General features: G+C 41.2%; 2 protein-coding genes across 6 annotated transcripts in view; one reads left to right on the plus strand and one right to left on the minus strand.

Annotated features, from left to right (window-relative positions):
* Positions 1–316: 316 nt before the first annotated feature.
* On the plus strand, positions 317–4,292 carry si:ch73-70k4.1 (Fanconi anemia core complex-associated protein 20). Its single transcript, XM_046398058.1, has 4 exons — positions 317–561; positions 1,541–1,679; positions 2,613–3,052; positions 3,791–4,292. Exons 1-4 carry the CDS (start codon positions 419–421, stop codon positions 3,861–3,863), a joined length of 795 nt encoding a protein of 264 aa, XP_046254014.1. The 5' UTR covers positions 317–418; the 3' UTR covers positions 3,864–4,292.
* Positions 4,293–5,480: 1,188 nt separating this feature from the next.
* prkcz (protein kinase C, zeta) overlaps positions 5,481–12,231 on the minus strand; it is a 118,158-nt gene continuing 111,407 nt past the window's right edge. For all 5 annotated transcript variants that reach the window (XM_046397974.1, XM_046397973.1, XM_046397975.1 and 2 more), the window contains one exon: positions 5,481–8,851. In XM_046397974.1, the coding sequence (XP_046253930.1) occupies positions 8,764–8,851 (88 nt within the window). In that variant the 3' untranslated portion in view covers positions 5,481–8,763. The remainder of the gene's footprint in view (positions 8,852–12,231) is intronic.

Genomic DNA, 12,231 nt, shown 5'->3' on the forward strand with positions numbered 1-12,231 from the left:
AGTTAGTCTACAACATAACTCTAAGCAAAAAGAATATTTGTGCAAGTTTTTTGTGGTGACATCCATTTTAGTGTTTGATTGTGACGTAATCCAAAAGTATTCCGATTATATTACATTTTTGTAATACAATGAATTTCATTATTCATTTAAATTGTATTCACTGACTAAATATATACACAGGCCCGAAAGTGAGCTTATAAGGACAGTGCTGAATTTATTTATCAAACTATGTTCACTCCCATTTATTTTGCCTTTATTCATTTATTTGCCTTATGCGCGTGCGCATGGGTTAGCGCATGAATTAGCAGTTTTCTGATTGGCTGAAATCAAGTGACGTGTGGCTTCAGAAACAAGGAAGTCCCGGTTACTCGAGCTAGCGCGAAATTTCGAAGTTGTTGTAAAGTAGAAAGTTAACGAAATGTTTGAAAATCATTCAAAGTCTAAACTTAAACGAAAGAAATCCTCCGTGGAAGTTCGCCAGCCGGAAATATCTTTCACGGTAACGCTGAACAGGAGTCGGACATCAATGTTCGGCAGTGACCTGCCAGCAGAGCCCGGGAGGTGGGTGTTCTGGTTACGGCGTCACATACATTCAGAACGCTCGCGCACAAATCTGGCATATGCTTGTAATTTGACTGTATTTTAATTTATACACGTTCCTCCGTTTTACATAATCACTGTAATAAAGGCTTTGCTCGGTAAGAGAGTCAGCGAACCCTTAAAATGTCGACAGTTTGATGTTTTCTTGTTCAGCAGCTGGAGTAAGTGACTGACAGAATATAACGGAAGACCGTCCAAGTGGGTGCTGGAAGGTTCGGCACGTCCGAGCTCTGTCAGTGCAAAGCCATTTTACTTCCCCCCCGTTGCTTCACTCGGTTAGTTCTCCGCGGTGCGTTTTGCTTTGAGGAGAATGGTAACTCGAGAGGGCGAGGACGAACCTTGACAGTTTAGTTATACACAAGCAGAAGGTTTCTCTGAGAGTTTTTAGGAGGCTCGTGGATGGCAGGTAACGTGGAAACACGGAAGCGTAGTGAGATAACGAGCAGCCGGACAGGACAGGAGAATACACGTGAGGTGGTGTGACAGCCATTTCGAACCCCTATAGCATAATTTCATGCAATAAGATAAAAAAAAATCACCTTGTTCCTGCAAGTACATTTTAGTGTTTACTGTTTAATATACGCAGGGTTGGATGTTTTCCCTCTCTTACTTTGTTATTTACACGAGCAGACGCTGTGCACGGGATCAAAGAGCAGTCTCATAAATAATTTGATTAACAGATTAAAAATGCATACAAAATAATTAAAAAAGGAGGGGAAAAAAAAAGCTAAAACACAGCCATATCCTGCCCCCTCCACTGGAAAGATTAAACCTACTTGTTATACATCTGGAAACTGTTGACAGATGGTGGAAAAAGCTGTTAAAATGCAAGCCGTTTCTTGTGATTTGTCGTTGGATGAAGATGAGTGTTTGCAAAGACATAGCAGGAGTTTCAGTGGAAAAGACAGCCGTGTGACAGGACATAATATGTGGTTTACAGGTCTGCAGCAGTGTGGTGGAACAGAGAGCAGCTGCCTGCCGTCGAGAGTCTGTGGGCATTGACACTGAAGTCTGCTGTGCCCTACCTGGAGGACCAGCGCTGTCACCTGGTTCCTGATCTGCCACCTCCATCTACAGTGGTATGTTACCATCAGGCCCTTCATGTCTATTGTCTGTAAGTGAAAATGACAACATGAGAGCACCGGCAAAAAGTGAAGCCAAAACAACAGGGTGGTGGCTGGCCCCAGTACAAAGTACACGTCAAATATATTTTTCCACTGATGGTTTCTGTCATTTTAGGTAGATCTTATGATGCTGATGTATGTTCAGATGTTCATTTTTATAATGTGTTGAGGTTGTCAGTGGTCAAGATGTGAATATGGTGAACCTCACAAGCAGCCTCACAACAACACACGAAAGTTCTCAATGTTCAAAGTCCAGATGTTTCAAAAATGCTAAAAGTGGTGTGTGTTCTGTAGTGGTGTAAAGATCTGCTGCTCTGTGTGGGTTTATGAGATGGTGTGGGGGCCAGGAAACCTCACACATGGATACTCAGAGACCAGCAGTATGAATCCCCCTCCATTGTTGTCATTTAGTAAAACTGCATTTCCGACATCTTGTGACTCAAACATAGCTTAGCGATGTGATCTGATACTTTAATACACTCTAAGAACAAATATTGCCGGGACCAAGACAGAAAACTGCAGACATAATAACCAGGAATTCATAGACCTGTTCTTATTTTCATTATCGGTTGTGTAATGCTGAAGATTTCTGTGTGACTAATTTCTTTCTAATTCAATCGTTATGCAATTTGAAGACAAGGTAAAAAAACATAAATAAACGTTGTTAACATTAGTAACATTAGAAAGTTCCTACCTGTACTGTAAGTGGGCCAAAGCACAAAGGTGACACCTACTGGATCAGTGTGGTGTCCTACATACACTTAGCTCTAGAAATGACTCCTACATGGGCATTAATAATAGACTAGTATTTTTAGTCCCTAACTGCCAATGCCTTTGTGTTCTCCCTTTTTGGTTGCTAATTCTGTTTTTCCTTCTGTGTTACTTCAGAGACCCACAGCACTAAAGTTAGGTGAACAGTGGCGGTGTGACCTGAGTGAAGAGGTTGCCCCCCTCCCTGAACTCCCTCCGGCCTCTCAGAGGACTTCATCGAGGGTAGCTCCTGTGAGCCTCGGCTCATCCCAGCAGGACCTTTCGGCAATGAGCCAACCTGTACCAGACCCACCTGACAGACATCTCTCGTCTTCCAGCGGGCAAAATCACGACGACAAGACGACTTCCTTTCGCGTTAAAAGCCCACAGCTGTCCCTCCACAGCTGGGAGGGAACAGTGTCTGACATGCAGGTTTCTCTGCAGAAGCACGGTGAAAATAAAGAGGAAGTGGTGGGAGATGAAGAGGAGGTGCAGAGGAGAGTCAGAGGAGATGGAGAGGCAGCAGGAGAGGGAATGCTGCAGAGCTGCCCCATGTGCCTGCTAGTGTTCCCTGCTGGGTAAGAGATGCACTGCACTTTATTCTTTACCAAAACTGGAACTTTTTTGAAAAAAACAGGAAAAAGGAGCAGGTGGAATGAGTGTGATGCTCTGGACAAAGTTCAGAGTTCATAGCTGATGGAGATACCAAGACTGGAGATGAAACAGAAAATAAATTTGTATATTAAGGCAAAACCTGTAGCTCAGTCAGTGAACAACATGAACATTTGGTGTAAGTCATGTTTCACACAAACCATCGTTTCAAACTGCTCCGGAATCACATCAGTTATCATTAAGGCTGTTGGTGATTTGATATTTACAAAACCGACTCTGTAAGGCAGGTGGGATGCTTCACCACTGCTGGTGGTAGGAATGTTTTTGTCATTCACAGATTTGGGAACAGAGAAATGCTGAGTAATATGAAGGGGAAAGGTGACTCAGTGAGTCTCAGTGTCACAACCTGGACTATCTGGGCTTCTTTTACTGGACATATGAACTGAGCAGGTGGACTCAGTATGGATGTTTATGCCCTGATACCAAAATATGTGGTTATTTTTTACCTTGAGGCAGAATGTAGTATTTAAATATTGACATCATTCATTATTTCAACAGCCTAATAAATGGGATTTCCATGCCTATAGAACAGTAAGTTTTCTAAATATGAGAGTTTTAATGAAAACACACTGTGTGCATCAGTATGTCAAAGAGTGTGTTCACTGTTAGTACCAACAGTGGATCTCCTTGTTGCTGCCCTCCAGGTTCACCCAGATGGACTGTGACGGCCACCTGGCCCAGTGTCTGTCAGAGGTGAATGTGGACATGACCTGGTGAGCCGACAGGATGCTGGCTGCTGTCCAGGAGCTGCGAGCAGCCCAGATGCCCCGCGCACTCTACCATCCTATCACACGGAGGACACACCCAGAGCGCAGCTCACACAGAGAACACTCGCTGTTTACTGATGGCTGCACCCTAAGAGAGAGAGAGAGAGGGACTCCTCGACACAGTGGGTTATACCTCAAGGTGAGCAGACCAGGATGTTCACCTCTTTGGAATAACAAGGGAGAGAAGAAGACGAAGAAGACTCCTACGTCAGGGAACAGTGTTGGTGTTGAGAATTTTACACCAGGACATAAATATATTGGAGAGAGGCTTTGTCAGACTGTTTGACTCAGCAGTACATAAATAACAGACTCAGGATGGAGGCAGGATATTTTTCAGTTTAGCAATAAACTTCAGTGAGAATTAAATAATTTTAAATTACCCATTCTCCGTTGTTTCCTGTGACAAAAATACACAAAGAAAATTTGGACAACTTATATGCGGATACCAATAGATCTGTGCTTGGCCAATAATAATATTGGTTGAGCCAGATTACTTTTGTTATGATGATATGATTACGTTATCATTTTACTAAATTCTGTCACTGTATATTCTGTATAAACACAAGCTAAAAATGCAAAATGTTGCACTGCGTTAAAAGTCAGTCTGGATGTTTTACGTGCGATTTTGCAGATATTAGCATATCATTTCTTTCCTAGTCCTATTACAGACTCCAGGGTCTTCTTGGAAATACAAATGTTTGTTCTGTGATTCCCACACTCAGTGAGTTCTCCTGGTCAGTTGTCCTTATAGCTATTAGCTCCATCTAAAATCTGTTTTCCTGACAGTGAACCTTGAGGCTGTGGCTCTGGCCATGTTTGTTTTTGTTTTTTTAGATTGAGTCTCGATTTAGTAGTACAGAGCGGTAGAGATGTAGTTATCTTTGCTTAGTATGAAGAAGCAGGGGGAAGCATATTGCTGTCCAACAAAGCTCGCTAATTCACATGTGGTATCGTTGCAACTATTTCTTGGTGACAGCGTGTTGCAGTGACAGTTTGCAGCTACACGAGCTTCTCTGTGAGGTTGCCAGGTTTGGTGCCCGTACAGAGACCAGAACTGAAACCTGTTCTTACAGACCACATGTGGCCAACTGCGCTGTAGCTGGAGACGCTGCACAGCGCTGGCTGGAGGGATACGCTGTTTTTAAATAGCTCCAGCGTATAACACACAGTACTGACTTCCTCCAAATGTGCTTAGCATGATGTGGATCGCACACGGTAAATAAACATGCCACTGGCCTTGCTACACTCTGCTGTACACCATACTGCACTGTGGAGTGTGACTGAGCTGATGAAACCCACTGAACATGCCGCTGCAGATTCTTTAATATTAATTTCTAGTAATCAGTTGGGTCAAATAAACAGGGAAAATGGTGTTAGATGATAAATACTGGTTAACTGCTTTTTTTTGCAGTCTCCTGGTATGAACAGAGTAAGTGGTGATCAGAGGATGTGCTGGTGTGTGAAGGCAACTCCCAGGCGAGGCACACACACACACACACACACACACACAGAACTGTAGCATCTGCAAAGATTTTTCTGCTGTTGTCTGCAAAAAGGAAGGACTCGGTTCACGGAAAAAACAGTATCATTTTTAATAATTACACATATTTACAAAGGTGCGATGAAGCAAAATTAAGCATATCCAACCAGCATTATGTTAGGAAAAAAGATCATGGACTAGTTTCATTCATTTTGAGCTTCTCTTTCTCTGAGAGGTTCCAATGGCCTTCACTGTTCTGTACTGTGGCTTCAAGGACACCCAGTTCATTCATTGGTCCCTCAAGAAAACCTGGTGTGTAAGTAGTTTGGCAAAACATGAAAATAATAAAATGCAGCAAATGAGATGGAGTTCAGGAAGAGGAAGCTCCCTCGAATGCTGAAGTGATTTCTATGCCTTCTGTGTGTGTGTGTGTGTATGTGTGTGTGTGTGTGCGGGCACATGTGCAGGGGACTAATCAGTGACCGTGCTACTGCTTCATTATCTCTCCTCTCTCTATCTTTCTCCCCTGCCTGTAAGGGCCCTCCAGCTAATTGCGACCCTTTGACTCAGGATCAGCTAATTAATCCTATTATGTGGTTATCAAATTAGCACGGATCTGATATCATCAAATAAATCTCAGCCAATGATGAGCGCGGAGACGAAGGGCTCGACACTAAGCTCGTTTCAGAGGCGAAGCATTCTTTCTCTACTCTTTCTGTCCTGATATTCACCAGTGTGTTGTGCACGAGTTTGATTTTTATCCCAGACTTTCAACAGCACGAGGCTGCTAACTGGAGTTACGCGTATGTCTGTCGCTGCGTATAAATGTGGCAGTGTGTGAAGTTAAAGTTGCATGAACTAGAAACAGGCAAATATTTCACTGTATAAATAAACTCATGGCTTCTTATTGTTTTTGCGCACACTACACACCAGCGCCTGGGGAAATGAAAGGTTCTAATTTGGAAACCCTTTGATTGATCAGAACAGTGCAGAAATGAGCTAACGGCTTGGCAAGCTGAGCCTCCAAACCGCTGATGTTGGAGCGCTGGCCATCGCGTGCTGGGCTGGCTTTACACTGAGCAACTGTTGCACCAACAATCCAGAACATTCTGACTGGCGCAAAGCCAATTCTTGATTACGACTGGAAATGAACAACTTTAATTATAAATAACAAATTAATTATTAATGCTGATTAGGGATAGGCTGATTATTGGCCTGACAGTTATCAGATCCCATATTCAGTATTTTTCAGATTCTGTTTTCTTTTGTGTGTGTGTGTTTTTAATCTGTAAAGTAGAAGTACTCAAGTAAAGAACAAGTACCTCAAAAATGCCTGCCAATATGACACTTGAGTAAATTGTATTTACAGTACATTCCATTGGCAGTTATTCCAAACACTAGCACTAATATTTTTATTTTATATAACGTACACTGGTTCCAAATAACCAGTTATTAAATTGGCTGATCTTCATCTAATATATATATACTCTAGTTTCAGTACAAATATCAAAACAGTACATTTTGCTGATACTTTTGTTTAGGGAATATAAAAGTGTTTAAACATTTTTTTATTTAACAGAACTGCTAAACGCACCTGTGTATAATGTTGGAAGAGTTGATTTAGATCAAGACATATGTGACCAAATAATGAAAAAGAAGATGACAAACATCAGATTAAGTATCTGATGCCAACCTTTGATATCTGACAGTTTTCTGTCGTCAGCGTACATTTAATCCAGCCCTGTTCTTGATCCTGAAGGGGCGGACACAGTCCAAAGACAACACAACAAGTACACCAGCCTGCCCACTCAAATCCTTGAATGCTAAAGGAGCATTTCTGGTGGTTCTCTGAAGACCTTAATCTGATTCATTTTGTCATTTTATTTATAAGTTGCATTGTGTAAAGCCAGCCTTAGTACAGAAACAGAAACCTACCAATGAGCCAAAATGGGTAAGACAGCACAACCAACCAGTCATGAGATCCTTTCAACTGGCTGCAGATGGTGGCAGCTGGTGCTGAAGAATCTGAGCTCGACAGCAAGCCTGTACACACTGTGGAGGCTGGAGCCAATGAACGACTTTGTTTTTCAGCTCATGTCAAGTGTTTCTGAAGTTGCCATACTGTGATTGGCCATTATACACCTTCATGCTGGGTTTCATCACATACTGGACTGTCTGGATGCTGTCTGCTGCACAACACCCATCTGAATGATAACGTGGCAGGAACACGCTTGCTAAGCAGGACACAATCCTCACCATTAAATATCTTTACACCAGGCTTTAACCCTTGAGCATTTAGTATCTTGTAGCCACCAGTTGTAGTTATTTCTGATGTTGTCTCAGATGCTACTGGTCATAAATACAGATTCTCTACCTATTCATGAAAAATAAAAAAGATTCAGTCGTGTGTCAGGACTCCAAAAATATAGATTCCCCTCAATATTTGAATGGTTTGGCCCATCCCTGGCAGAGTCTAGCCAACTGGTTTCAAATGGTCATGATGGGTGAAAAAATGTTCGATAAGAGGCAAGTGCAATCAGAGACATGGTAATTAATACGATCTTTGAGGCACTTCTTAAATAAAAAGTCATCTCCCGGTTAGTTTTTTTTTTTCCCCCATTGTGAAAATCATAAAGGATAAAAAGAAATGTTTGTAGTTACAGATGAAAATGTGCCACCTGCATCAATAAAAAGGCATCATCAATTTTGGATTCACTACCTACATTATGATACACAATAATAACTTAGTTTTTCCTTTGTCATTGTACATTCTTGTTTCTTGTGAGGCATCCCCGTCCCTCCCCCCTTTACAAGATAGAGAGAAAAAAAAAAAAGAAATTAAAAAAAAGTGCACATAAAATTTCTAGTTCTTCAGCAGAACTGTCATATTGATCCAGGGACGTGAGAAGGGTTGAAATGTGTTCATGATGGCAGGCACAGAATGAAACAGCTCTCTGTTCAAATTACAAAGCTGGTCGTGCTTTGACACAAGGATGGACATTCTGAGGGGAGAAAGGAAAGAAGCCGAAAAACAAAAAGAAAAGAAAAAGGGAAGACAACGTAACGACAGGGAATGTTCTTGAAGTCCAGTGTCTTTGTTTTCCTTGTAGATATCGAGAAAGAAGAGTTTGGTACCCCAGCAAAAGAATCTAAATCATCCAGGAAGAAAACTTTCCCATTCTCCTGTTTGCTTTGCCCTGTTGACAGGTCCAGAGGGTGAGTTTGTCCTTCCTGCTGTCCTTTACTCTTCCTCCTCCTCCTCCTCCTCCTCCTCCTCCTAGCCTTTCAGAGTTGGCTTGCAAGTCGTTTTTGGCTGAGACGGCAGCTTGGACAAACAGTAGGTGGGCGAAGGAGGAAGCCGGTCTCTCCTTCATACAGACTCTTCTGTGGATAGCAGCAGGGGGTTGATGTATTCAAATCCCTCAAACTCTGACTGGTCTATTCTCTTGATGACGTCCCTGAGGAGAGGGAGACAGAAAGAAGATTTAGGGGTGTTGTTTCATTACAGTCACAGTACAATGCTATCCATAGCAAACCTGGGTCAAGTTCAGAACAAAGGCAGGGGCAGAGTTTGGATGAGTGTCTCCGCTCCTTTCCTCTATGTTTTTGGATTGAAATGGCACAACTGGTTAGTGATGCACCAGTTCAACAGTTTTGATACATATTCCAATCCAGACCCATGAATCACTGTGCTAGGCCCAGTGACTTTGGAAAGGGGTGAGAGATAGATTGTTGAATTTAAGAATTACATGGTGGTTTAAAGTTTAAATATTCTGCATAATTCCAAATTTACAGAAGCACATTTCATCTTAAGAATCTAAAGGATGTTGGTAGCAGAACAAACCATTGTTTTTGGAGTGAATGATTATGCTAAATTTGAAGAAATATAGACTGAGAGACTGTAATTGACCACGTGTTGCATTTAAGTCAGTTCAGTCTATAGGGTTGTTTGATGATTTCTGACATTTTTCTTTAGATTCTGAGTGCAGTATTGAAAAATAATATTTTGGTTACTAGCTTATAAACTTGGCCCACTTTGATAAATCAAACCCAATTTCACCTGCTGACTGGGACATGACTATAGCACTGAACACTGACAGTGGAAACATTCCAATTTAAGACTCTGATAGAGAAAGCGGTGGAGTATTAGAGCAATGTTGGACTAAATAAAGAAATGCAAATAACTGTCAAAAGGACACGTTAACAAACAGATGCGCTACACCTTTCTAATACACCATCTAATACACCACCAGTCTGGCCTGCCTTATCTTCTTAGGAAGAAGCACTATCATTACCTGCATGTTATATCATTATTGTCACTACCACAGTGCTTGCATACTGTAATATTTCTCCTTAAAAAGTATGTAATTCAGTACTATTGATGTGATACTCAGGTTTCGGACATATTCACACTGTTACAGAGTACTAAATAGCATGTTGAACTTTTGTGGCGAGTGTGTGTTTTGGCTGTTGCTAGTAAAAATGCCTTCCATTACAGTGAAAAATGCCCAACAACAACTTATCCAGCTACCTAATGAATAACATGTTAACGTGACGATCTAAGAAAAAAAAAAAATGTATACACTCATTCAAAAGCATTTCTCTTAATCATCATTTCTGAGCATCCACATGTGTGTAGTGGTGTCTGTATCCAGTGTATACTCTGCTGCCTTCTGCTTGTATTTTGTATTTTCCAATGACAGCCTGTGGTAAGGGCTAAAAATGTAACGACCAGGGTTGCTGTCTCAGGCAGCCTGAGCAGAGGCACACAGGGAAAGGATCAAACCTGCACTTCAGCTGTATTCACACAAAATCCAGACGGTTGTGTTTTACAACGTAACTGCTGTGAAACTAATGAGAAAATAATGTTTTATTTTTCCCATTCATGACGTTGCTCTCGCTAACCAGCGCCCTTCTCTCTCTCTCTCTCTCTCTCTCTCTCTCTCTCTCTCTCTTCACTGACCCAGCTCACTTGACCACTGCTGCTCTCTCTCTTGACCCTGAAGATGAATTATGTCTTTGCAAACAGTAAACAATCTACATATTATGCTTTTAAAGTACATCATGGAGGTTTCAGCTCTCCATGAATGAGCACAGCACTGGTTGCAAATGTGTTAATATTAGCTGTGGCTGATGCAAGGGACTACACACATCATAACACGGCACACTATTTAGCCCCCAAAACACACACACAAAAACGCATGAGGCTCTGCATCACTCTCACCTAAACTGTCTTCTCACAGCTGTGACACAGCATCATTATATATAGCCAAACTTCAGGCATGTCTTAAAGACATAAAAACCTGGATGACTAGCAATTTTCTATTTCTAAATTCAGACAAAACTGTTGTTTCTTAGAAACAAATGATCCAATGATATAGTAATTCTAAATAGCTTAGCCGTGGCCTCAAGTTCCACTGTAAGGAATCTAGGAGTTATTTTTGATTAGAACATGTCTTTACTTCACATAACACACGTTTCAAAGTGACTGCATTTCTTCATCTCCACAATATTGCAAAATGTAGGCATATTCTCAGAATATTCTCAGTCAGAAAGATGCACAAAAACTAGTCCATGCATTTGTTACTTCCAGACTGGATTACTGTAACTCCCATCTATCAGGCTCCCCAATAAGTCTCTAAAGACTCTCCAGCTAATCCAGAACACTGCTGCATGATTACTCACAAGAACCAGCGTGAGAGATCATATTTCTTCCATACTGGGTTATCTAGATTGGCTTCCTGTAAAATCCCATGATGCACTGAGCTCTTTCTTCCTCTCCCTCTCCTTCTGCACACATTCATGTCCCATTAATGCATATTACTAACTCTACTTCTTCCCTGGAGTGCTTGTGCTTTCTTGTCTCGCAGGTTCCCATGGATCGTGGTTGGACCTCCTGCTGCCAGTCCTGCTTGAAACCTACTGCAATTACTACTGTGTAGTCATAATTTATTTTAATGCTATTACTACTACTACATTATTATTGTTCGTACTATTGTTATCATAAGCACTATAATACTTTCTGTATACCTCATCATTATCATCGTAATCATAGAGCCAGGGTCTGCTCCGAGGTTTCTGCCTTCTAAAAGGCAGCTTTTCCACGCCACTGTCGACAAGTGTCATGAGATAACTTTTGTTGTGAATTGGCGCTATATAAATAAACTGAATTGAACTGAATTGAATTATATGCACCCCAGCATTATGGAACTTTGAATTATTCACAATTGCTGAATTCTGTCTTTATTGGTCTTTACTGATGAGAGATTTCAGTGTGTCCTCACAATGTGCCGCACAGCCCAGGGCTCAGCTGTGCTCCCTGTCTCTCATTAACTTTTTATTTTAGCTCTCTCCAAACAGATATCAGATTGAGGTTAATGTCAGAACAACTTTCTTTCAGATATCACCTTTCAGTCAAAAACAAATAACAGTAATGCATAATATAATAAATAACAGTATATAAATGTATGTGGTTTGAACGACTTTTAAAAAAACACACTAACAACAATGAAAAAAAAATTAATATAAAATAAAATCTTTTTTAGCGTATTAAAATGTTTCCTTTTTCAGTAAAGACCTTGTTTTCAATGCCAGATTTTCATGTCTGTGTTCTAGGCCCATACCTGATGGGTTAATAAAATTGCATTAGTACATTATGTCAAGTGCAAATTAAAGAAACACGCTGCTGCTACTGGTAACAAAAGCATAATCACAGGTAAATGGAGCAGAACCCCATAACTAGTGGGCTCAGAGTGGCTGGGCAAAAATAAATGTACTCCCTTAGCAACACTGCTGGTGTTTTCTCCTGCAGCAACAGGCTATTTACTTATCTGTGTGT

Source organism: Scatophagus argus, chromosome 8, assembly GCF_020382885.2.
Source record: "Scatophagus argus isolate fScaArg1 chromosome 8, fScaArg1.pri, whole genome shotgun sequence".
Lineage (NCBI taxonomy): Eukaryota > Metazoa > Chordata > Actinopteri > Scatophagidae > Scatophagus > Scatophagus argus.

Excerpts from the sequence above, each read along its gene's own strand:
- si:ch73-70k4.1 (XM_046398058.1), top strand. The coding sequence starts at position 419 with ATGTTTGAAAATCATTCAAAGTCTAAACTTAAACGAAAGAAATCCTCC. Across the intron at positions 1,680-2,612 it reads TGCCACCTCCATCTACAGTG|AGACCCACAGCACTAAAGTT; the intron begins GTATGTTACCAT and ends GTGTTACTTCAG. Across the intron at positions 3,053-3,790 it reads CTGCTAGTGTTCCCTGCTGG|GTTCACCCAGATGGACTGTG; the intron begins GTAAGAGATGCA and ends GCTGCCCTCCAG.